The sequence below is a fragment of the Trichoderma camerunense genome (assembly GCF_050948025.1).
Source record: "Trichoderma camerunense strain CBS 138272 chromosome Unknown V8C40scaffold_6, whole genome shotgun sequence".
Classification (NCBI taxonomy): Eukaryota; Fungi; Ascomycota; class Sordariomycetes; order Hypocreales; family Hypocreaceae; genus Trichoderma; species Trichoderma camerunense.
Window position 1 is genome coordinate 966,995 of NW_028145364.1, and position 22,999 is coordinate 989,993.

The following is a 22,999-nucleotide window of genomic DNA, read 5'->3' on the forward strand; positions in this document are numbered from 1 at the left end:
GACCCTGAAGGCTTTCACAAGGCGCTAAGTCTCAGGCGTGGAGCCCCGTCTGGACGGAAGCCCGCTAATCTATTTTTCTTTTCAGGCTTCTTTTTTCCTTCAGCCTTGTCCAGGGGTCTCGTGCGCCTTCAGCCGGGTGCGACGTCAGCGTTTCTTTCGAGACATCCATGATCCCAAGCTTGCATGTGCACATGCGGTGATCAACCCGCCGTCGAGCAAATCCCGTGAGCAGCTTGGCCTCGCCCCGTGCTGGCCTTTGACCCTTTCGCCTGACGTGTCGCTGCGCTGCGCTTCGAAACGTTTCTGCTTCTCTTGTACGTTTCACCCGCTATTACCAGCTTTCTGCTGCCTCTAGCACCTATGTGCTTTTTACTCACACGCACATATATATAGGTATATATATATATAAGCCGGTCTGCCTACATATATAATCGCCATGATCAAGACTTCAGTCGCCATCGCTGCCCTCAGCGCTGGAGGAGGCGCCGCTCTTACTGCCGCTCTCTATTCACTCCGCCCCAGCAAAGACAAGGTCGCAGAGATGCCGCCCACGCTCGCTCCCTCTCCTTCTTCTTCACTCTCCTCTACTGCCATCGCTTCTTCCTCGACGGCCGTCGCTACAATCCCAGCCAACCAAATTTTTGGATCTGCAGCAGCTCCCTCGCCGCCCCTGGGCTCTGCGCCCGTCAACCCAGGCGGCCTGTTCGAATATGGCTTCCCCGGCCCCGTCTCCGACATCGCCAGCCGCGCCGCCCTCATCTCGAGCTACGACCGGCGCATGCGCAACCCTCACTGGGTCGTCGAGCACATCACCCCCGAGTCCCTGGCCAAGCGGGACGGCGACCGCAAGAACAGCCAGTTCCTCGAGGACACGGGCGTGCCCGCAAAGTTCCGCGCCCTGCTCAAGGACTACTACCGCAGCGGCTACGACAGAGGCCACCAGGTCCCCGCCGCGGACGCAAAGTGGTCGCAGGCTGCCATGGACGAGACGTTTTACCTGACCAACATGAGCCCCCAGGTCGGCGAGGGCTTCAACCGCGACTACTGGGCGCACTTTGAGGACTTTTGCCGCCGCCTGACGCAGAGATACCCCTCCGTGCGCATCGTCACGGGGCCCCTGTATCTGCCCAAGAAGGACCCCATCGACAACAAGTGGTACGTCAAGTACGAGATGATTGGCACTCCGCCCTCCGTCGCCGTGCCCACGCACTTCTACAAGGTCATCTTCGCCGAGGACGGCCGCGCCGGTGGCAACGTCGCCATTGGCGCCTTTGTCTTGCCCAACGCCCCCATCGACAACGCCAAGCCCATCACCGACTTCGAGGTCCCCGTCGAGGCCGTGGAGCGGGCTAGTGGCCTCGAGTTCGCCAACCAGCTGCCAATGCAACGGAGGAGGAGGCTCTGCGCCGATACGACCTGCTCCCTGATCATCAAGGACTATAGCGAGAGGCAAAAGTCCTTTGGCAAGAACCGATCGTCTTCTGCGTGAGGCTGTTGACGTTTGCGAGGGGAGACGAGAGAGCCTGGCTACATCTTGATGGAATTGGTCGTTCTGTGTATCCGAAAGCTGAGATTGATTGCGCACTTTTATCATCACCAACCACACACCACTTCTCCTTTGTTACCGACACGCCACGACATGGACGGATATAGATCTGACGTTTTGCTTTTTTCCACGGGCATCTACAACGCCATAAGAGAGCGACATGTTTGAATATTTATGCCATCACATGCATTTTATCATTACGGCCTTTGCCTTTCGAATAGACACAGGCAACCTAGCAGCATCACACAGCACAGCATCACGTGTACTTTTATATACTATTAGCCCCCATCAGATAGAAATCAGATTTGAAATGTCCCCTTGATTAGCCGCTATAATCCTGTAAACCTTGCTCTGTGATATGACAACTGTAAAAGAAAAAAAAGCAACTGTGTTTTTGAAGCATACATTGATTGGCAATCTCTTCCAACCAAAAAAGGCCGTGACAAGAGGCTGCTTTCACACTTCCGTCCCTATGCCGCCAAACGCCGAAAAAGGGGTATCGACAGATCAACGTTTCAATACTCTTCGCCTTCTCTACCGGGCGCGGGTGTATTTCCCGTGACGCTGCTCCTGGCGAAGACTCTCTTCTTGACTAGGAAGAGGCGCACGTCGACGGTTCGGATCCAAGTCGGCAGGGTTCATCGGTGGAGGAGGAATGGGTAGCTGGAAGTTACCCGGCGGAGGAGGAATTCCTCCCGGTGGCGGGATCAGACCTGGAGGGAGGGATCCTGGAGGTGGTATGGGGACGCCGGCCTGCTGCATCAGCTCGAGAAGCTTTGCCGGGTCTGGAGGGTTGTGGAGATCCAGGCCGGGCAGCGGAGGCGGCGGTGCCCCGTTGAAGCCGGGGATGCCAAAAGGCGGAGGTGGAGGAGGAGGACCTACTGCGCCAACGCCGACTCCAGGAGCAATCGGTGGCGGTGGTATATTCGAGCCGAGGCCAGGAACGGCGCCTCCACCCAAAGGCAGACCAGGAATACCGCCAGTCAAGCCGGGAACGGTAGGTTTGGGGGCATCCTGATCAACAAGAGCGTCCATCTCATCCTCCAGCTCGCGCTGCTCTTCCTCTTGACGCTGACGGCGATTGCCGCGCCGATCCCATGTGCCTTGTGCTTCGGCAGCTGCCTCACCAATATGGTACCGGTCCTGGAAGATTTCGGTCTCGCCAGGTCGGGCGCGGCCCCAGAATCGGGTGATGCGGTCGTTGGAGCCAGATGCCAGGATGTGACCCTGGGGGTGCCAATCCAGAGACCAGATGGCGTAGTCGTGTGCAAATGGAACCTTGTGCGTGGGCCAAACTGATTGGGCTGGAGTTGATTCTGGGTCGAGACTGTCGTAAGGGGCGACTGTAAGAGGCTGGCCAGCTGGGGGGTTCGGGGTGTCGAGCATATAGTGATGGAGTGATCCGTCCATGCCACCAGTGGAAAGGAGGTTGGCATGGATTGGGTGGAAGGTCAAAGTTGAAATATCCTTTTCGTGGCCTTTTAAGAGAACAATGTCTCGCATCATTCGCAGATCAAAGACGCGGGCCGTTTGGTCTCGAGCCGACGTGGCAAAGCACCGGCCGAGCTTCTTCTCAAACAGAACCTTGGTGATTGTGCTCTTATGGCCATGAAGCGTGGTGAGGCTTCGCACTGTCCGAGGGTCCCAAAGCTTGACCAAGTGGTCCTTGGAACCGGAAATGATCAGGCCTTTGGTTGGGTGCCAGTCGACGGACTTGGCATCCCAGCCGTGGCCTTCAAGCTTTAGCTCCTCCTGACCAAGAGCAAAGTCGAAGATTTTGAGGGTAGAGTCGTCCGAGGCAGTGACGAATTTGGAGTCATTGGGACTAAACGCAAGGTCTCGGATGGGATCTGTATGAGCATTGATGCTCTTAACGTTGTTGAAATTCGGCTGCCAGTACTTGATAACTCCGTCGTGGTCGCCTGAAATCAGCCAGTCATCGCTGTGCGAGTACTCCAAGGCACGAATGGCGGAGTCATGAGCCTGCATTATCGTCTCGAAGTTGAAGCCAGTGCCATTCCAAAGGGTAAATTCACCGCTTGTTGACGCTGTGAGTAACCTGCGCCCTTCTGGAGTCCAACGAACCACGTTGATAGGGTGTTTGATTTTGTTCAGTGATGAGTGAAGGTGCTTGGCCGGGATGGAATCAGCGGGAAATACTGGCCGCCCTGCTGGTGGAATCATCTACAAGAGTGTTAGTCTACTTCATTGACCGACGTCTTTGCTCAAAATCCGGGTTGTTTCTCACATCCACGATGTAGCTCGCGCTTGGGCGTTCCCTCTCGCCGGTGTAGCCACCTCGATAGTTGGGAGCGCGGTCTCGCATCCAGTGGAGGACACTGGCGCTGTAGTCCGTTACCGGCCCTGTTGAGATACCGATTAGCTATCCTTGCTCTGGTAGACGCTGATGTATTTCATCCTGATCCATGGTTGACGATATAAATGGAATAGGCCAAAGCAGATCAGGATGCAGTCGGCAAAACAAGATATATGCTTAGGCAAGCGGCACCAGAGGCATCCTAGTAGGACACTTGTCCACACACGTTTGAAAGCTAGATAATAGACCTTGATATATGGTCAAGGCAAATGAGAGAGCTATCAAGAATAATACTCTTATATGGGCGGCTTGTTGTTAAGACATAGCCGCCCTTGAAAGCTATAGATAAGAACGAGTAGGTTCTACTAGGCAGTAGGTAAAGACGAATAGCACGGCAGAGGTATATGTGATGATGAGATGTGGAGAATAAAGGATAGACTTACTACGACCGCGGACTTTCATATAAGAGCCATCTTGGCCCTGACCACCACCACCTCGATCGCCATGCTCACCACGAGGCTCATAAGCCATCGTCGCGTGTTCCCGTTAAAGTGCTAATCATGCACCGGAGTGGTAAATTCGATGGATGCTACGGATAAGCGGATGGAATATATATTGAATATATATCTGCACGCCTCCCAATGAGAAAATTAATAATTCTTTGCCGAAACAAGCCTCAATGGAGAGTTTGTAGAACTGCTTGCGAAGATGAAAGTCTCATTTCTGTGAAGCCCGCGCCTTGAGAGCGTCAGGCGAAGAACAAGCGTTGATTGGCTGCAGGTCATGTGATGCAGCGAGGTCGTCTTGCCTTAGTCAGCAAATTTGGAATAAGTGCCATATCCTTGTGGTAGAGCAACTCGTGCTCCATTGGAGAATATTAGTGGTGGAAACTAGGAAGACGTCGGGTTTGAATGTCTGTCTTGGAATGTTGCTTTATCAGAGCATGAGTGTGACTGTGACTGCCGCATGATCAAAGGCGAAATCTCACGTGGCTTGCTGTTCACTTTAGGAGATATGAGAGAGAGAATAACTGGTGCAAGCACATCAGATGGTCTTAGATTCGATAGCTTATCAGTCCTCAACTGCAAAGGTAGTAAAGGTATGTAGTAGTCATCATGCATATCACATATTAAAACTCATGTAGGGATGCTTGCCACTGCATGGAGCATAAACTTTGCAAAGCCGTTGTTAGTGCCTGGGACTAAGTAAGAGATGTCCGCGAGGGACTTGTTGTCCATGGTAATGGATGTGTATGTGGCTCAATATCATGTTCCATATCCTATCATAAAGCATTTTCTTAACTGAACTGCTCCTGACAAGGCTTCCAGATGATCACCATGCAAAATGTTTGGTGCTTGGCAATCCGCAGCTTTCACATGCTTTTTTTCTTCTTCTTTTTCTCTCGCTGCTAATAACAGGCAGATGCCCTTGTTCATTGAAGCTCCTGCGCCCCACCCTCCGGAACCCAGCAGTCGATTACCCGCTATTTTCCGCTAATGCCGCCACTGGTCAATTTGACGATACAGCGACTAACGCAGGCTGTGTACCTTTTAATACCGTCAACCGCACCTAAAATACGAAGTCACCTTTTTTCATGCGGTTTTGGAGCCAGGGAAATGTCCTCTCAGCCTGGCTCCATCTTAACCGTCACCCTTACATTAGATAGGAGTCTGACTCTCTCACGTTCATTTCGGTCGACGCCGATACGTTGGATTTACACCGAGGCACATGAGGCAATTTGCCGACCGGGAGAGTTGCTGTAATGTACACGTAGAGCGCAATACAAGGCATTTAGTACGAGGTACGCGGGCTGCGGGAAGATAAACTCAATGCTATGCCGGCCAAGAGAGCCCCTCCCTACTTACCTAGCTGAAGCTTGATCAGGACCTAGGCCTAGTAGCTTGTTCCCTGTTCGTTGTACTGTCCCTCGATCTCCTTCTATCATCTCCCATCTCAAGTAAAGGCAAAGTTTGCCCCCCTTCTCTCTCTTTGCAAGTTACACCTACAAGCTCTCTGCCAAACAGCAAAGGGCGTCCAGATCGTAGGACCCGAGCATGGCGCCTCCCACAGAGTCCTCCACGGCGACCAGCGTCGAGGCCTCTACCGGCTCCGTGTCTCGCCGCAACGCCTCACAAAGCGAAGCAGATCTAACCTCAGTGGAGCCCGTCAACGGCACGACCAAGGACCGGCTGTCCAAGACACCGCAGAAGAAGTATCGCCATGTCGCCGCGGTGCATTCTCAGACGAGGCCGTCGTGCTTGAGCCACGACTCCCCTGCGGCTCCTAGCTTTCTCGGATTCCGCAATCTCATGGTCATTGTGCTGGGTACGGATACGGATCCCTTCTGAATGGCGACTTGTCCTTCTTCTTTTACTGAGAGCATCCCTCTAACGTACAATCAGTTGTTGGCAATCTGCGATTGATGATTGAAAATATTCAAAAGGTGCGTAGAGCATTTGCTTCACCATGTCGTGAGACGTGGAGTGGGTGACGTAGCACTGACATGCATCTGGCTTTGGTGTAGTACGGCGTCTTGATCTGTATCAGATGTCACGACTACAGACGACAAGATCTGCTCCTGGGTCTCTTGCTTTATTTTCTTATTCCCTGCCATCTGTTTGCGGCATACCTGATAGAGTTTGTAGCTGCCAAGCAGGCCGAGGGGTCCAGGAAACGAATCAAGGACAACAGCGCTGGCCCTTCGGAAGCAGAGCGCAAGAAGTTCCACTCCATTTGGGTTCTCGCAGCTTTAGCCCATGGAATCAACATCACTCTTGCCCTCGCAATCACCACTGTTGTGGTCTATTTTTATGTCTATCATCCGTTGATTGGCACATTGACCGAGATGCACGCCATCATCGTGTGGCTCAAGACGGCCTCATATGCATTCACCAACCGAGATCTTCGTCACGCCTATCTACATCCAGTTGCAGGAGAAGAAGTACCCGATTTGTACAAATCTTGCCCATACCCACAAAACGTGACGATGAAGAACCTGGTTTACTTCTGGTGGGCTCCCACCCTGGTGTATCAACCTGTTTATCCGCGGACCGACAAGATTCGATGGGTTTTTGTGTTTAAGCGACTCGGAGAGATCTTTTGCCTGGCTGTTTTCATCTGGGTTGCCACCGCCCAATATGCAACGCCCGTTTTGCGCAATTCGCTTGACAAGATTGCCTCTCTTGATCTACCCAACATCTTGGAGCGACTTATGAAGCTTTCGACAATCTCTTTGGTCATCTGGCTGGCTGGCTTCTTTGCGCTCTTCCAGTCCTTCTTGAACGCCCTTGCCGAGATAATGAGGTTTGGCGATAGGTCGTTTTACGACGACTGGTGGAATAGTGAAAGCTTGGGCGCCTACTGGAGGACTTGGAACAAACCTGTTTATACTTACTTCAAGCGCCATGTCTATATGCCCATGATCGGACGAGGCTGGAGCCCTGCTGCTGCCAGTTTCACCGTCTTTTTTGTTTCTGCGGTTCTTCACGAGGTCCTTGTTGGTGTTCCCACGCATAATATTATCGGTATGTCTTGGATGCCAGAGGCTCACTTCGAGAGCTGTTTTCTAACAGGTTTCACTAGGCGTCGCTTTCTTTGGCATGTTTCTCCAGCTTCCCCTCATCGCCATTACTACTCCTCTTGAGAAGATGAAACTCGGCCATGGCGGCCGCATCCTCGGAAATGTCATATTTTGGGTTTCGTTCACAATCTTTGGACAGCCATTTGCGGCACTGATGTATTTCTACGCTTGGCAGGCCAAGTATGGTAGCGTGAGCAGGATACCACAGCCGGTGCACCACTGATGCGGGCCTGGGTTTTCGCTTTGGACATTTATACAGCGGTTTTGGATTGAATAATGAAAAAGACGTTCATAGATATACAGACGTAAAAGATACACGGTATTGGTGGGCTTTTGATTATATTCTCGACTCGTTCAAGTGCGAGGAATACACAAAACATGGAAATTGATGGCTACAATAAGTTATGACGATTCATATTTTCGATTCGCAACCTCTGTAAATGCTGAGCAATGCTAGTTGGTTTATCACCATGATTCCTCCCCACAATCAAGCCCATGTAGTCTTTCTAGCTTTATGGTATAAAGGGCATCAGTGTACCGACCCTCTTCCTATAGCTTACATAGTCGTCACCAAAGAACTCGACCAGTTTTCCTTCCTCATGGATGATTCTCCCCCGGAAAAACCAGTACAGCACAGCCGAATAAGCAAAAAAGCAGAGCACATTGCTCAGCACAAGCTGCGTGCCCAAGCCCCAATAAAAGAATCCAAAGTAACTGGGATGTCTTATCCACCCATAGATGCCCGTCGTTACGAGAAGATGCGATTGAGCCCTCTTGTTCTGAATTTGGTGATTGAAACTAGCTCCAGCGTGCAGCATCGCCAAAGAGCGAACAGCCTGGCCGACGAGGACCATGAAGAGGCCGACGAGGAGAAGCACTTGACCGGAGCCAAAGGGGGCCCAATGTCGGCCAGGGAAGAAGGCAGAGACAATCGTACACTCTACAAAGGCGGCGGAGTGGGCGATGGCGTAGGACGGCCAGTTTGCCGTGAGTAAGAAGCTGTCGATGCTGGCGACGGCGGTGTTGCGCTCGGCCGTGGTCCAAAACTCCAGGAAGTGAAAGGCGGAGAGGGCGAGAAGGAAGAAGGGGACGCGCCAGATGGGGCTATCCGTGAAGAGCAGGACGCTCACGACGGCGACGGCGCTGACGGCGAAGGCGATGCCCAGGCAAAATGCGCGGAGGGCGATTCCGGAGAGAGACTTGGGCTGGCCCGGTAAGAAGGGCTTGAGGGGGTTTTCGGGCTGGCGAGCGTTGCGGCTGGGATCTGAGAGGAAGGGGGGGAGGTCGTCGTGATGGTTGGATTGGGGGGCGAATGAGTTTGCCATGGTGGATTGCATGTGTTTTGTTCTTTCTATGGTGGTGGGATTTCCGGTGAAACTAGAAAGAAAATAATTTTGCTGAAGTCGGCGAGACTGAGTCGTCGAGGGTGAGTGTCTATATCATGGTCCCTCGTGATGGTTTTAGATATGGCAATAACGTCTTGATATGTGGTTTTTTTTATGCGAACCCGCACGTGAGGATACGTAGACGGAATTCGGCTTCACAGCTCGGACAAGCCGCGCACGGAGAATTTCGGGTCCTAAAATTAACGCTGAAGATGGGCACGGTAACGGAGAGAAAGTGAAGTTGTGATGCCTCGCGAAAGATTGTTCAGTAGAGAACAATGCGTATATTGCGGCAACGCAGGTGTCAAGGCGTGGCCATGGCGAGAGTTGCTTACGGGCGGTTTGTGGTGGGGCTCAGGGCCTTGCAGCGGGAGATTCTCAGGGGCGCAGCTCTGGGGCTAGCCAGTGGCCACACCTTGGCAGCTACATACACCATTGATTGATCACATTGATGATGGATATACAGTGAGGGATTCATCCTCTAAAATTCAAAAACTTGAACTGCACTTGAATGCGCCAAGTCCTCTCAAAACCTTATTTACTTAATGTACTACCTAGGCTTCAATGCCTTCTAGACGGCAAGCATCAAGTGGCTGTGTCTCAGATGAATGCCACAGGGCTGAATCTGTTTGACAACGTCTAAACCGCCAAGAGGAAGCGTAACCAACAGACTCTGGAGTCTCCACAATCCATCGCTCTCTCCGCGATCTAGTCTCATCGGCGAGTTTCGGCTCTGGTTGTTGCTAGTTGATTTCGACATGGTCTCTATCCATGTCAATACATCTGACATACGGCAGTATTCCGGCGAGTTTCACCTCATTGTCTCCTTGTTGAGCTCGTGCTAGCTCTAAACTAGGTAACTTCTTGGATGAAACCAAGGCGGTAGAAGCGAATTGTTAACCGGAACAGACACGTGGGGTTCCGATATGTCAATGCAATGGATACACTCTCTCTGTCCGCCGCGTAGAGAGTAACAAACGTGGCGTCAAACATGAGCTTACTCCATGATATTGCGAATTTGGTATGCTTCTCATTGGTTGAATCATAACTCGAGTTTTCGGGTTGCCGCTCTTCACAGGCCTCCCTGAATCGAAAAGGAGGAGATGATGAGCGTAAGAACATTGATGAAGCCCCAAGTGCAGGGAATCCAAGTATTCATCTCGTAGTATCCCGCCTGGTAAACAGCGCCCAACCTACATAGCAGTCAGCATTTCCTCCTTTTACTTGTTCGGCGGTCCATCTAGCACTAACATAACTCCGGTAATGGTGCCAGAGAGTAGAGCTTCAAGCCCGGCGACCACCAGATAGACAATCGGCGTCATCCAGAGATACTTCCATGACGACTTCTTCCTGGACCCGTGCGTGAACATGGCGATGAAGACGGCGCCGAGGTGGAACAGCGCGAACGTGATTAGAGTCCATATTACTGTGAAGCGCCAGACGTCGCCGATGAAGAAGAGCGTGTATCTCTTGTCGGGCGTGGCATCGAACAGAGTGTGGACGTTGAGGGACGGGAACGGAGGAGTGGTGTAGTTTGCGGGAGGATTCAGCCGGCGCGTCATCTGCGCGATCGAGAGTGTTGACTGCAGGCTCCTTGTTAATATCCAATCTTGCTGTTAGCATAGTATAGACGCAGCTTGCCTGTTGAAATGTCTCCCTTTCCGCTGCTCTCTCCCGCACTGGGATTGCCGGTGACGGTACATGTATGTCGTTCGTTGTATGATGCACAATGGCGAGCTTCTCCTAGCTGCAGAGTTGCTGTAGCATGTCGCTAGGTAGTGAGACCAGACGGTAATTTCGGGTGGGTCCCCCGGAGACGTCACTTCTAGAGCCTCGGCAAAGACATGCGCTAAACCACAGCATCAACCGCGTCTGCAACCAGCCTTTTGATTTCAATCTATTCAATCAAAACAACAACTTCTTCATCGCCTGCCAAAGGAGCGCATTCGCATTCGCATTCGAGCCGTGCCGCAGCAGATGCATCACGATGCCTGCTGACCAACTCCTCAACACCGTCCTGCAGTACTATCAGGAGCTTCACGATGCGGCCAAGACGGAACAAATCATCGGCACGACCGCACACCTGCTCTCGCAGCTCTCCAACCCGCTCAACCTCGGCGTTCTAACGTCCCAGCTGCTGACAGCTCCTGCAATATGGGAGAGGCACGATGGATTGCGCACCTCGGTTCGCATCATCAGCATCTACAACAGCGCCGCGATTCGCGTTTGCGAGCAGGAGGCTCTCAACGACAAGAACAAGCTGGAAGGCCGGCCTCTCGAGGGAGGTGCTATCAAGTGCGATGCCTGGACGCGGGCGGTTGTCAAGGGCGCGGATGAATATTCAAAACGGTGGCAACATCTGCTGGTTCTGACGGGTGTCCTCATGGGTATGGAGGGCAACGATAGACGTGCACTGTCCAGCAGCCTCAGAGGGATCCTTGGGCAAGCGGTTGTGCTGGCGGCAAATATGGCGCTGGAGAGCCACCGACAGGATGGACCACTCGCTGGCGCTTCGATTGCGTTGGCACTCAACTTCTCGTTTCCTCTGCTCTCCGATTTCCACAAGGCCCAGATCAACTGCAATGAGCTATTGCCCGTCACTATCTGGGCTCTCACCGGACCGGAAGGCTTTTGCGAAGGCCAATTTCTTCAGGTTATTGGAGAGAGCATCACTGAGGCTCCCGGTCAGGTGCTCTCCTGGACCTCACAAACGCCCTCGTTCCAGCTTCTGCAGGCTATGGATCAGCGACCTCTGATGGGAAATATTGGTCCATTGTCGAAGCTTGCAGCCTACGCGGCCCTGCACGCCACTGACACGAACATTGTCTTGGCTGCACAGGATGCGCTGCTGGTTTTCTCGCGCCAAGTGCTGGACGCCTGGCGGTCGAACCGGTTCAACGACATTGATCCCGCGTTTGAGGCCAACAAGCTGAGCCTTGAAACGCTCCAGAAGACGTGGCCTGTGCTGTGGGGAGTCTTTCGAAAGCTGCTGTTTGGCGCTGTGGCTGTTCTACAGGCCATCGTTTCCCGAAGTCTACTTGATCATCGCATGTTGAATCCCGTAGCTGCCTCAGAAATTGCTGCCAAATCACTGAACATTCTGCGGAATCTTTATTTCATCTCCAACCGGAACAACAACAGCGCTTTCCAGGTGTATACTTTCAGCTACCTAACCTCCATCGACAGCCTCTCCCGGCATCCTGCCGCATGTGAGCTGCTCCTCAGGGAGATTCGCCCCCTCGAGGCTCCTACTGCTCCTATCACACACCTCGCAAGGACGCTGGATCTCTTTTACTTGAACGTTGCCGAGCACTTGCCCCTGGTGCTCTCTACGGCAGCCTGTGAGGCTCTCATCATCAAGCCAGCGACTGCATACCTTTCTCATGACGGCCCGATGACCCCATCCACGGTCGAACTCTTCGAATCTTCCCACAGCGCCATCCTCTCTGTTCTCTCATGCCCGCAGCATAGTTCACTCACCATTGACATCACTCCCTTCTATATTGTCAAGCTATTCGAATCCTTCCCTCAACAGATTTCCCCACGGCAATTCCGAGTCGCCTACAAGACCGTCATGCAAATCGTCTCTCCGCCTAACCCCATCGCCGCAATGGAGCCTCATCTTGCGGAAACTCTCCTTGAGATGCTTCGGGCTTCCATCGCCACCGCAGGCACCGCTCTTCTGCCTCAAACCCCGGACGCTGCAGCGCCAGATGGTACTTTGCCAGAGGATGCTGCCAAGGAAGCCCCAGAGCCTTGCTCAGAACAGAGTTCGCTGACCATGGCCCTGGTTGATACGCTGCCATCCGTGCCTCTGCATTTGGTGGAAGAATGGCTTACCATTACGGCGCAGACGTTGAATATGATTGCAGATCCCAAGCTTCGAGCACCAGTAAAGAAGCGGTTCTGGGACATTCTCATCAATGGAGAGATGGATGTAGAAAGAGCAGCCATCGGAGTCGCCTGGTGGGCGGACCAAGGTGGAAGGGAGATATTCGTCTCCAAGCCCGCGCAAGAAGCGGCTATGATGAGCGGCGCAATTGTGTCTAATGACCAGGTGGCCAGCAAGTTGTGAGGATATCATGGGAGGCATCATGCACCACTGGCGTGTGATGGTATGGCGACAACTGCAAAAGGGAGCTTCTTGGACTTATTCACTGATGTTGGAGCATGTTCGTCTGACATGGATAAGCGAGTGTTTTATGCAAGCAATATTAGTTTTTTAGGAGACGGTTACATGGCGCATTTTTTGTTTGGCGATGATATATACTGCTGTGGGAAAACGCAGCGTGATCCCAGGCTGGTGAGGATATATACGAGGGCCTTTAAAATACATAGGATTAATACACTTGAACATAGACGAAGAAAAAAGAAATTGTTCTTCAACGAGGCTTGTTTCGTCCTGGGAGCTTTGGGCTTCGCGTTGCTGGTTTCATCCATAATGACTGCACCATCGCACAACTACGTCAACATTTTCTGTCTACCGCGGAGGCCTTTGATAACCCCAGCCAACACCCACATCTACATCAGTTGAAATGCAACGGATTATGAGGTGTGCAAGGACTTGGTCGATTGTGAGTCGAACCCGTTGGGACCTCTGCCATACCTAGTACTGTCATAGGTACCTGGCAATCTCAAATATGATGATAAGACAAAGGCAAGGAGGATGAATAATGCACATGTGGATTTTGAGCTATATACTGCCTACGTGTATTCGGACCAGCTAGACTACCATATCAATCTCTGGATAGATCAGATGGTTCAATACTAAGTCCTTTCGGCTGAGACTTGTAATATACATGATACATGTTGTTTGATAGCATTACCAGAGAGGTACATTCGGCTCTCTTCGATTACCTGGTAGAGGTACGTACGCATGTAGACTGATCTTGCCAATTGAACGAAACGTCTCACACTTTCCCAGATTCTCCCAAGCACAAACAGGCAACCAGACGTACCTAAGCCGAGGAAGGTGCACTTGAGCTTTGGCTTCCAACCCTTTTCTTTTTCTTTTTTCTGATTTTCTCTTGTTTACACGTCGTGATGACTTCAAATTCATCACCACCAACTGCGATTCAGCCAATTGGACACGTTCTGACGCTCAACAGACAATCCTTGATCCTACATCCTCTGTTACCATCACATCCTGATTAACTCTTTCAGGCCGCATGCGGTAACTTTTCGCAATTCCAATCCAATTGCACGCATACGTCCAGCAATACCAGTCAAGATGTCACGATGAGATACCGGTCCAACCCGAATGATGCAATACTGCATTATCTTTGAACACGGGTGTCCTCACCATGGCCCTCAACATCAACCATGATCGCTCTTGATCAGAATACTCTAGCTTTGCCAATGATGCCATGTCGCGTCATATCTCACTCTGGTTTCTATTCAAAGAAAAACCCAGACCCCTCCTTTTACTATCAACACCCACCTCCTTCGCCTCATCATGCTGCAGCGAGCAAGCATCGGGATCGGCAACAGATTGGCCGGGCATCACATCATCAAAACCGGAGACCCCTCCTTGCGTGCGCAGTTGACATTCCACTTCAATGGTCTTTGGCTCGCAGGGACCACTGCTTGATGAACGTGGGTAAAGTGCTTTTGCCTACGGCCCCTTCGGGCAGGCGTATCGCCGGCATGGCTTCTTTGTTTAGTACGTAGATGGCTCAATCCGTCCATTTAGCTAGCGTCTCCAGATCTGCAGCTAAATCATCGCAAGATGCGCTCATCCGAGTTCCAGCGAGGCACTGCTCTTTATCCAACCCGTTATTACCCCGCCGCCAACTCTTGCGAAGCTTTTGTCTTAGATGACGACGGCAACCTCTCATCGCAAAGATCAGGAACTAACAACGCCACTTGCCCATCAGCACCCGAATCTTGCTGGAATTCTTGCGGACATGCCGGGACAAGATGGGGGGAAAGCGCAAGCCATCCAGTACTACAGGGCTCATCCTGAGAGAAAGCTGGCTATGAGCTCCTCAGATAGGGGAGATGAGCAAGACATAACCCGTCCAGGAAATAGAGCATCTCCATCAAGGAACAAGCAAAAAATGTTGACAATTGAGCTCTAGCTCACCAAACGTTACCGCGAAGAGTATAACGCAGGGCTACTAACAGGGGGGTTACAGCTGGGCATGCCCAGTTGGCGGGGTATCTGGGGAATATTGGATACGTCAATGACGATTTCAGCTGTGCCGGGGTGTCCTGATACTGCTTCGCCTATGTCGTGCTCTCTTCCACTGAGTCGAGGCCAATACTATTCAGCTGCATCAGCATTCCGGGTGGGGACCCTCTCCAGACACCCGGTGGCGTGTGTGCCGTAGCAGCTCTCCAGGACATACCGACCTCGTCTAAGTTGGATAGCTTTGAGTATGGATGCGACAGGTGCTTATGGCGCATCTCCCTCCATTCCTCTGGTATATATAGGGGTGTGACATGTCCCATTACGTGTAGAACATTTCAAAAACCAAGTCTTCAATCGAATCTCGGCCATTACAATCATACAACCAACCTCTACATAAGCACAAATACCATTCAAAATGTCTTACGGCGGTGACAACAACGACAACGTGAGTTTGATACAATTCATCCCCCGGTCTCTTATCAATTGAACACGAACTAACCAGAATGTTATAGTACGGCGTGAGTTAACACGATACCTTGAGATGAAGTGACAAGCATAGCTCGCAGTTCAATCACTAACACCGATCAGTCTCGCCGTAATGACGACAACTTCGGCTCCGGAGGAGATTCCTTTGGCTCTGGTGGAAACCAGCAATATGGCTCCGGAGGTGGTGACTCATTCGGCTCTGGGGGAGATTCATACGGCTCTGGTGGAAATCAATTCGGCTCTGGCAACCGCCGTAACGATGACAGCTCATTTGGTTCCAGTGGCCAGGGCGGCGACTTCGGCTCTGGAGGTAACTACGGCAGCTCTGGCAATGACTCGTTTGGGTCTGGAGGAAACACCTATGGCTCCGGCGGCAATGACAACTTTGGCTCTGGAGGCAATGACACCTACGGCTCGTCCCGTAACCAAGACTCTTCTTTTGGATCCAGCGGCCGCCAGGGTGATTCGTCATACGGCTCATCAGACACCTATGGCCAAAGCCAAGGCCAAGGCACCGAGTCGTATGGTTCTAGCAACCGCAATGATTACGACGAGTCTTCGGGCCAACGCTCCAAGGGTGAGGGCCTTTTCGAGAAGGTGAAGGACAAGGTGTCGAACATTGGCCACCGTGGCGGCAACTCGGGCGGCGATAACTACTAAAATAATTCATGGGAGGATGGAATGAGTTGAGCTGAGAAGTGTGGAAGTAATAGTTTGATCTAATGACAATCTCGGCATGGGTGCGGAACCTGTCTATTGAGATTTTTTCCAAGGTTTTCAAAAAGTAAAACCTAATGAACAAAATAACAAAAACAAAGTTCATCTACTGCTTGCTTGAAGGCTTCTCCACTACAAGTTTTTCCACCTTGACTAGTATTGCTCCATCCGTTGCCTCTCCCCTTGTATTCCTCAAGTGTACGAACCTATATCCTTGGCCCAGCCTGTCAAGCCTTATGCATGCCCAGGCGGCCAAATCATCCCTACCAATCTCATCATCCCTGATCGTAAATCTCACAAAGGTGAGTTCTTCGACTAGCCCCGGGATCGCCTTGAACTCGAGCTTCTCTGCTCCGAGATCAAGGTCGCGGCCCTTGTGTGTTTTGGTGCGGACCTTGTACTCGCCCTCGTGGACGTGGCCGTCGCTCTGGGCGTGGCTATTTTTGGAGCCCTCGGCGTGGAGCTCGACTTTGATGTAGGGCTTGAAGCCCTTTGCGGACTTCTCGCCGGCGGGGAGGGGGATGTTTTGGGCGGAGAGGAAGGTGAATACCAGGGTGGCGGTTTTGCGGGTGATGGCGATGGGGCTGGCGGCGTCTTCTGCTGCAGTTGGTTTGGGGCGGTATCCTGTTGAAGAAGCCATTAGTTGATGAATTATACTTGTTTTATATCATGAAATATCACATGATTGGTGTGGTTTTTTAATAGCAAGATGTAGACTTACCTTCTGGCTTAAGAACATAGCCCCCTGTCCCGGTAAACATGCCCTCGTTGAGCATCATGCCTTCATCCGTCTCTTGCCAGTTCAGGGCGATAATCTGAGCGCCTCCGCCCCAGAAGATGGCCGGGTTGAGGTTGGAGGATCCGATGCGGAAGCCGGCAGGGTAGGCTCTCAGGAGATAGCGCTTGTTGTGGTTGAAGAGGACGGACCACTGCTTCTCATGGTAGTCGATGAACTTCTTCTCGGAGATGGAGAAGATGTGCGTCGGCATCGTGGCCTCTGGCTGCGTCCAGCCCTTGAAGGTGACGCCCTGGGTGTAGATGGCGAGCCGGGCGAGCTCCTGGATGGTCTTTGCGGGCTTCGGCGGCGGGCCGGCGGAGGGCATGGGAACCTGCTCGCTGCGGATGGTGTCGACCTTGTCCAGGGGCGTTCCGGGAGGGACGTATTTCACCTTGATGAGAATCTTTCGCCGCAGGGCTTCGGGGCTGGGCAGGGCTTCGATCTCGGCGTCGGGCTCCGGCGCCAGCAGGCCGTCCCAGACCTCCTTCATGATGTCCACCATGACAATCTGCTGCTTGGCGCTGCAGTGAACTTCCAGGCTGACGATGAGCGGCATTTCGGAGGCGACGAATGCGCTGTCGCGGATGGCCTCGCAGACCTTTCTGAAGGGAACGTCCTTGGTGAGTGTATATCCGTGCAGCACTCTTGGCTCTATAACGGCGTTGGGGTCTGGCTTTCGTGTGACAGCCTCTTCCAATTCGGCCACCTTCTCGGTCGCCTTCTCCTCCATCTTTTCAATCTTCTTGCCAATGTTCATCTTGTCCATCTTGCTCCTCAGTTGGTCGCTCCACCCGCCCTTCTTTTCGCCGTCCTTGGCTTCCTTCTTTTCCTTCTTCTCTTTCTTTTTTTTCTCCTTGAGGGCAGCCTTTTTAGCAGCAGACTCATCGTCGCTTGTATCACTCTCTGAAGAAGTCTCCGCATCACTCTCATCGCCATCCCACACGTCAATCTCGACACACCGACATCCTCTCAGCAGGACGTTTGTGTAAGCCCCAGTGGTGCTATCACTCGACAGCTGGTTGCCCGTCAGATACGTGTTGTGGCTCGAGCTGATAAAGTAGCTGGACAGCGGCCACGAAAAGTCCTCCTTCTTCACCGGCAGCACGGCATTGCTGTGAGTAGAAGTCATAAACGCCAGGAAGCTGCTGAGGTCGAGGTCCGGCGTGCTGAGCAGCTGTGCCGCAGCGTCGGCGGTGGCATCGTGGCCCTGGACCTTCTGCACAAATACCCTGGCCTGCTCGGCTGTCCATTTCCCGTCTGGAGTTGCGTGGGATTCGAAGAGGCGCTTGAGGTAGGCGAGCGTGTTGGTGCTGAGGGCTTCGATGGTTCGTTGGCCTGGGCTTGAACCCCCGCCAGATTGGAGCGAGGGGCTGGCGGATTGATCTGGACCAGCCATGGCGGAGAGAAAAGAAGGAGATGGGAGTTGAAATAATACAAGGGAAAAAGAAACTGAAATGAGATGATAATTTTCTTTTTCTTTTTCTCTTCTCGTAATTCTAGGATGGTGCAGATGTATCAAAATGCTGGGAGAGTATGTATGAGTATGAGGGGGAACATGAGAGAGAAGGAGTGGAATACTGAGGCGATATACCGTAATATGCCAGCGAATAAGGGTCTTGTGAGATTGTTCTAGACCACGCCCAGCTTCGCTTACCCTGAAGCTGAAGCGAGCCAAGCAAATAGACCAAGACCAATGAATGGACAAAACTCGTCACGAATAAAAGTCAGTACAAAAAGCGCAGCTTACGGGTTGCCTCTGTGAATTGCTGCAAGAAAACGAATCGGGGGGCTCAGCCTCTTTGGTGCCCCTCCATTGTAAAACCGACGGTGGAGCCGTGAATCGCTGACTGACATGACATGACAGCTGGGCTTTTGGGAGAGGGGCAAAGGAGGAGCCCCCTAAACTTGGCGATCCCCTTATTTTGACCACATCACCTTTGGCATAAGAAAGTTGAAGCTGTTTCTATTTCTGTGTTTTATTCATGACGTGGAGAATGGTGCGGTGCATAAATTATCATTATTATTGAGTATATATGGAAGTCTACATGTTTAGCGGGGTATTCAGGGTCTTATTATCTTGTTATATATATCATGACCACAAGGTCATCGTTTCCATACAGCCAGATCAACAGGATATAGTAACATCATGTAGATGCAGGTAGATTGAACAATAGGCTTAGGATCAAACTAAGTAAATGCGGTTATATATGTGGTATATCCTATTGTAGGACCTATAGAGGCGTCCAGACCAATACACAGAAAGCAGCGTGAATAATGTCCAAGCATTCATACACTCATACACGCTCATCTCTTCTTCTCCCTTAATGATTCCGCCCTGCGCCTCTCAAGAAACTCCTCCATGTCGACGTGTACCCTCATCCCCTTTGACGTCATGGTGTTATACACCGCCCTAAGCTCCTCCGATTCCATATCACGAATCAAAGTCAGAAAAGCCTCCATCATCACCTCCTTGGATCCAGGGCAGTACCTCAAAGCCCGGTAAAACACATCCTTTGCCTTTGTGCGGAACTGCATCTGGCAGAATCGAATGTAAAATATCCACAATGCGAAGCTGTTCTGACAAGTGTCACTCGCCAGAGCTTGCTCAAATGCAGTCTTTGCCGTGTTAGCGTTGCCATGTGTAAGCTCGTGTTGAATGGCAAACACGCGGCTGCTAATGCAGTCATGCTGCTTCACTAGAACTTGGTCATACAAAAGGTCACGCGTCTCGTCAATGACCCGAAGGCTCGCATCGGACCATTCAAACATGAATAAAAAGACTGAATTCTGCGGAAACTGCCGAATGAAACCTGATAGCTTCTCGCGGAGGTACACTCTCCGGAATGGTCTATATGTTGTTTATTAGCTCGACAATTCACATATCATAAAGATAGATCTAATAGTAATGATGCTACAGAATAGTAGGACAATAGCAGGACAATGGAGGCACATGGTCACTTACCCTTTTGATGCATGTAGATACAGTAGTCGAGAAGCATACTGAAGGACACGCTCGTGCGCCGCGGAGCCGGCTTGGTCTTGGGACCGAAATTCTTTAGATATCATATCGACAGTGTCCATCGCAGCAGCGATATTGCCCTGTGAAACTGACGCGGGCTCCAAATTTCCCGACGCCGTGAGATATGATAGCAAAATCATGCATTCGGCGAGTACGCTGGCTCCAACCAAGTCTCGACTGAGCAGGTATTCGTGGAAATCCGAAACAAGTGTTTGATGGGCTTTGAGAAGCGTAGTACTGCCAATCTCGAGGATATCCGACCCCGTGCCGTTAAGACTCTCATCCACGGACGCACAGAGACGCACTTTTGCCAAGTCAATGTTTCCTGCCTCAAAATCCATCCAGCTCCAGCTTCCATGAAACAAGAATTTATGCCACTTCAAAGACAGCTAAAAGATACATTAGTGTTATTTCTCGCAAAATTCAACATCAAATCACATACCGACGAAGACTCAATTGCAGCCCCCAGCACTCTACTCGCCACACTGAGATCGTTGGCAGATTCAGCAACTGCATATGCATTATAAAGCTCGGAATTCGCAGGATATTGTTTGAGCAAGGCTTTCGCAGGCTTCTTGACGCTCGTCTGCTCATTCGAAAAGACGGTAGCAAGGTAGTAGTGAGCCAGCTCTTCCATCCCCCCAATGTGAACAAGCTGCCTCAGTGCCTCTGATGCCCAGAGCGAGCTCACTATAGGATTCTGAGAGTTGGCAGGAACGTACTGAAACCATCTTGAGCCGCCAAACAGTAAATGAGGAGAAGCGGCCGCCTTTACGCCCATTCCAAATCGCGGTTCGCTCTTATGCCAGTTCTCTGTCTCGTCGTCATTATGCTTAACTGGCTGTAAGTCAATCCTGATGAGTGACGATGAGATGAACTGATCGCCATAGGCCATTTCCGTCCAACTGCTTGCTCGAAATGCTGGAGGAAAGCCACAGAAGAGTAGAAATGCATCAATCAGCTGCGTCGAAACCTCTGGTAGAATAGAATTTGGTATGAGAAAGAGGAGTGGCTGAATGTCAGAGTACATTACGACTCTGAAAGGATCATCATCTGTGCCATCATCCATAGTCCTCGCTGGCATCTTTGCGGCTTGAGAGCGAGAGTGCTCAAGATGGGCCCAGGCTTTGTAAACATCTCGTGAGGAAGAGGGTGCAATTTGAGCAGCCTGTACTGGCTCTGCGGCATCATCATCGCTCCCAGTTTCGACGTAATGTCTCCAACCTTTCGCGCCGGCGTCGCCTATCCGAGGAACCTCGCTTTCCCAGAAGTCGTGGAACGACTCTAGCGCGGACTGCTCGCTTTCCATGCTCAGGGGCCTAAAGAAGTTGAGCTCCAAGAGACCCTGCCACGTCGCGATAGCCAGTTCTTTGTAGCCAGCATCATGGACGAAACGAGTGGTCCTCAGCAACACAAAGATGGCTTCTTCAATGGCTTCTTTGGCCTGATCTGATGCCAGGCGGGAGAGGGTAAAGCGTAGCCTGTCTAAAAGCAATTTTTTGATGTCATCATATTGAAATGTTGTAATGTTGGACGTCAAAAAGTTAAGGTGAGTTTTCCACAGGAGGAAGTCATCGTCGTCACTCTCCAGGATTTCTGACCACTTCTTCATGGTCACTTTGCTAGTCCACACTTTGGCACCCTCTCGCATCAAGTAGACGAGAACTCGCCTGCGGTCTTCTACACTTTGTGTGTTCTTAAGAGCCGACTCGAGCATGGATACTTTAATCTCTGCAAAGCTATGAGCCTCGTTGTCTAAAACCGCGTGATCCAGATCTTCTCCAGCTTTCAATAGAGCATCTTGGTGATCTACAAGCTCTAGCCAGGCATCGATGTTTTCCGGGGTATCCTTTACTTGCTTGCTGAGCCTTATGGACTTTTGCTTCAGTGGATTGCTCCGATCCGCCGCCAGCATGTCGATTGACATGTCCGAGTCCTCATCCGAGTCACTGTATGAGGGCTGTCGTGGCTTTACCTTGCCCTCGATGGACCGATATGAAGGACGTTCATCATCCGAGGACTCTTCATCTCGCTGATCACGCTTTCGTTTTTTAGATGAGGTCAAGGATAGGTATCCTTCAGCCTCATCCGCGACATCAGCATCACTCCTCCTTGTTAGTGCTCTGATTGGCCTAGATTCCACTCTTGGCATCTTGGATCGAAGACCATCTCTACCGGAAAATGTGTGAAAACCTTCGCCCGGCATGCGGAGACTGAACTGATCCCTTGGGCCATCACGGTGTATGACTAGGCGACCTTCAGTCCCAAGGACTCTACCACCCCCATAGCGACGGTATGCAGGAACCTGTGATCTGTCAATGCCGCCGTATTTTATAATCAGGGGGTCGCCTTTTGTATCAATCACAAAGAGACCTGGAACACCCTCTGGCTTGGTGACAAGCCTTGGCTTTTCTGCTGCATCTGCCGTTTTCTCACGATTGGAGGGCTCTCGACGAGCTCGGTCTCTGTCTCTGTCTCGATCCCGATCGCGGTCGCGGTCTCTGTGGCGACGAGACTCCCGACCACTGCGCCTTGAGCTACGATCCTCATCAGACCGGCGGCTGCTTGGTCTGTCTTCATCACGAGCATGCCTCTTGCGGCGAATCTCATGCTGTTTCTCAAGCTTCTGAGGGTTCTCTTTGCTTGCATCTTTTGATTTGAAAGAGGAGAATTTCGGCACACTGAGCTTTACGTCTTGCTCGTCTGGTGAGGCCATCGTGAATGAAGCTCAGCAAGATCCTTTGAGCAGTACCATGTTGCTGATCCAATGCGAGATTGACTTGTAAAATGTCCAGCAAAGATGAAACAAATGAATGTAAGTATCGACGCTTGATTTTGAACAGATACTGAATGGTACAATGAAATTGAAATTGTTCGAAATGATGAGAGAGCACAGAGCATGTACTTCGCAACGTTGAGATGTTGCGTATCTGGTACCACAGCATTAGAACTCGCACGTGATACAGCACAGCACATTCAATGCCGCCTGTCCCCCTAGCCTACAGTGCATCGTGCCCCTGTAGAATTCTCACGTTTCC

At 51.5% G+C, this 22,999-nt stretch overlaps 10 protein-coding genes across 10 annotated transcripts; 5 read left to right on the forward strand and 5 right to left on the reverse strand.

Moving 5' to 3' along the window:
* Positions 1 to 1,867, forward strand: V8C40DRAFT_241037 (ribonuclease). Its single transcript, XM_083214939.1, has one exon. It carries the CDS (start codon positions 437 to 439, stop codon positions 1,487 to 1,489), a length of 1,053 nt encoding a protein of 350 aa, XP_083074908.1. The 5' UTR covers positions 1 to 436; the 3' UTR covers positions 1,490 to 1,867.
* A 128-nt stretch (positions 1,868 to 1,995) lies between these two features.
* V8C40DRAFT_241042 (WD40-repeat-containing domain protein) lies at positions 1,996 to 4,668 on the reverse strand. Its single transcript, XM_083214940.1, has 3 exons — positions 4,307 to 4,668; positions 3,795 to 3,910; positions 1,996 to 3,730 (listed from the first exon to the last, which is right to left on the reverse strand). Exons 1-3 carry the CDS (start codon positions 4,392 to 4,394, stop codon positions 2,081 to 2,083), a joined length of 1,854 nt encoding a protein of 617 aa, XP_083074909.1. The 5' UTR covers positions 4,395 to 4,668; the 3' UTR covers positions 1,996 to 2,080.
* Positions 4,669 to 5,450: 782 nt separating this feature from the next.
* V8C40DRAFT_241046 (MBOAT, membrane-bound O-acyltransferase family-domain-containing protein) lies at positions 5,451 to 7,852 on the forward strand. The gene is made up of 4 exons (XM_083214941.1): positions 5,451 to 6,188; positions 6,266 to 6,306; positions 6,388 to 7,387; positions 7,446 to 7,852. The coding sequence occupies exons 1-4, from the start codon at positions 5,918 to 5,920 to the stop codon at positions 7,664 to 7,666; spliced, it is 1,533 nt and encodes a 510-aa protein (XP_083074910.1). The 5' UTR covers positions 5,451 to 5,917; the 3' UTR covers positions 7,667 to 7,852.
* On the reverse strand, positions 7,774 to 9,151 carry V8C40DRAFT_241047 (protein-S-isoprenylcysteine carboxyl O-methyltransferase). The gene has a single exon (XM_083214942.1). The coding sequence runs from the start codon at positions 8,778 to 8,780 to the stop codon at positions 7,956 to 7,958; it is 825 nt and encodes a 274-aa protein (XP_083074911.1). The 5' UTR covers positions 8,781 to 9,151; the 3' UTR covers positions 7,774 to 7,955.
* A 119-nt stretch (positions 9,152 to 9,270) lies between these two features.
* On the reverse strand, positions 9,271 to 10,554 carry V8C40DRAFT_241048 (uncharacterized protein). The gene is made up of 2 exons (XM_083214943.1): positions 10,080 to 10,554; positions 9,271 to 10,021 (listed from the first exon to the last, which is right to left on the reverse strand). The coding sequence occupies exons 1-2, from the start codon at positions 10,388 to 10,390 to the stop codon at positions 9,901 to 9,903; spliced, it is 432 nt and encodes a 143-aa protein (XP_083074912.1). The 5' UTR covers positions 10,391 to 10,554; the 3' UTR covers positions 9,271 to 9,900.
* A 146-nt stretch (positions 10,555 to 10,700) lies between these two features.
* On the forward strand, positions 10,701 to 13,215 carry V8C40DRAFT_241052 (uncharacterized protein). Its single transcript, XM_083214944.1, has one exon. It carries the CDS (start codon positions 10,816 to 10,818, stop codon positions 12,901 to 12,903), a length of 2,088 nt encoding a protein of 695 aa, XP_083074913.1. The 5' UTR covers positions 10,701 to 10,815; the 3' UTR covers positions 12,904 to 13,215.
* Positions 13,216 to 13,502: 287 nt separating this feature from the next.
* On the forward strand, positions 13,503 to 14,560 carry V8C40DRAFT_241055 (uncharacterized protein). The gene has a single exon (XM_083214945.1). It carries the CDS (start codon positions 14,151 to 14,153, stop codon positions 14,496 to 14,498), a length of 348 nt encoding a protein of 115 aa, XP_083074914.1. The 5' UTR covers positions 13,503 to 14,150; the 3' UTR covers positions 14,499 to 14,560.
* Positions 14,561 to 15,376: 816 nt separating this feature from the next.
* On the forward strand, positions 15,377 to 16,107 carry V8C40DRAFT_264404 (DNA damage-responsive protein 48; the record flags this gene model as incomplete). Its single annotated transcript, XM_083219529.1, has 3 exons — positions 15,377 to 15,406; positions 15,474 to 15,479; positions 15,550 to 16,107. 3 exons carry the CDS (start codon positions 15,377 to 15,379, stop codon positions 16,105 to 16,107), a joined length of 594 nt encoding a protein of 197 aa, XP_083074915.1.
* A 77-nt stretch (positions 16,108 to 16,184) lies between these two features.
* V8C40DRAFT_241058 (PLC-like phosphodiesterase) lies at positions 16,185 to 18,703 on the reverse strand. The gene is made up of 2 exons (XM_083214946.1): positions 16,886 to 18,703; positions 16,185 to 16,788 (listed from the first exon to the last, which is right to left on the reverse strand). Exons 1-2 carry the CDS (start codon positions 18,336 to 18,338, stop codon positions 16,271 to 16,273), a joined length of 1,971 nt encoding a protein of 656 aa, XP_083074916.1. The 5' UTR covers positions 18,339 to 18,703; the 3' UTR covers positions 16,185 to 16,270.
* Positions 18,704 to 18,726: 23 nt separating this feature from the next.
* On the reverse strand, positions 18,727 to 22,853 carry V8C40DRAFT_190619 (NRDE-2, necessary for RNA interference-domain-containing protein). The gene is made up of 3 exons (XM_083211856.1): positions 20,404 to 22,853; positions 19,905 to 20,350; positions 18,727 to 19,790 (listed from the first exon to the last, which is right to left on the reverse strand). Exons 1-3 carry the CDS (start codon positions 22,675 to 22,677, stop codon positions 19,247 to 19,249), a joined length of 3,264 nt encoding a protein of 1,087 aa, XP_083074917.1. The 5' UTR covers positions 22,678 to 22,853; the 3' UTR covers positions 18,727 to 19,246.
* Positions 22,854 to 22,999: the final 146 nt, after the last annotated feature.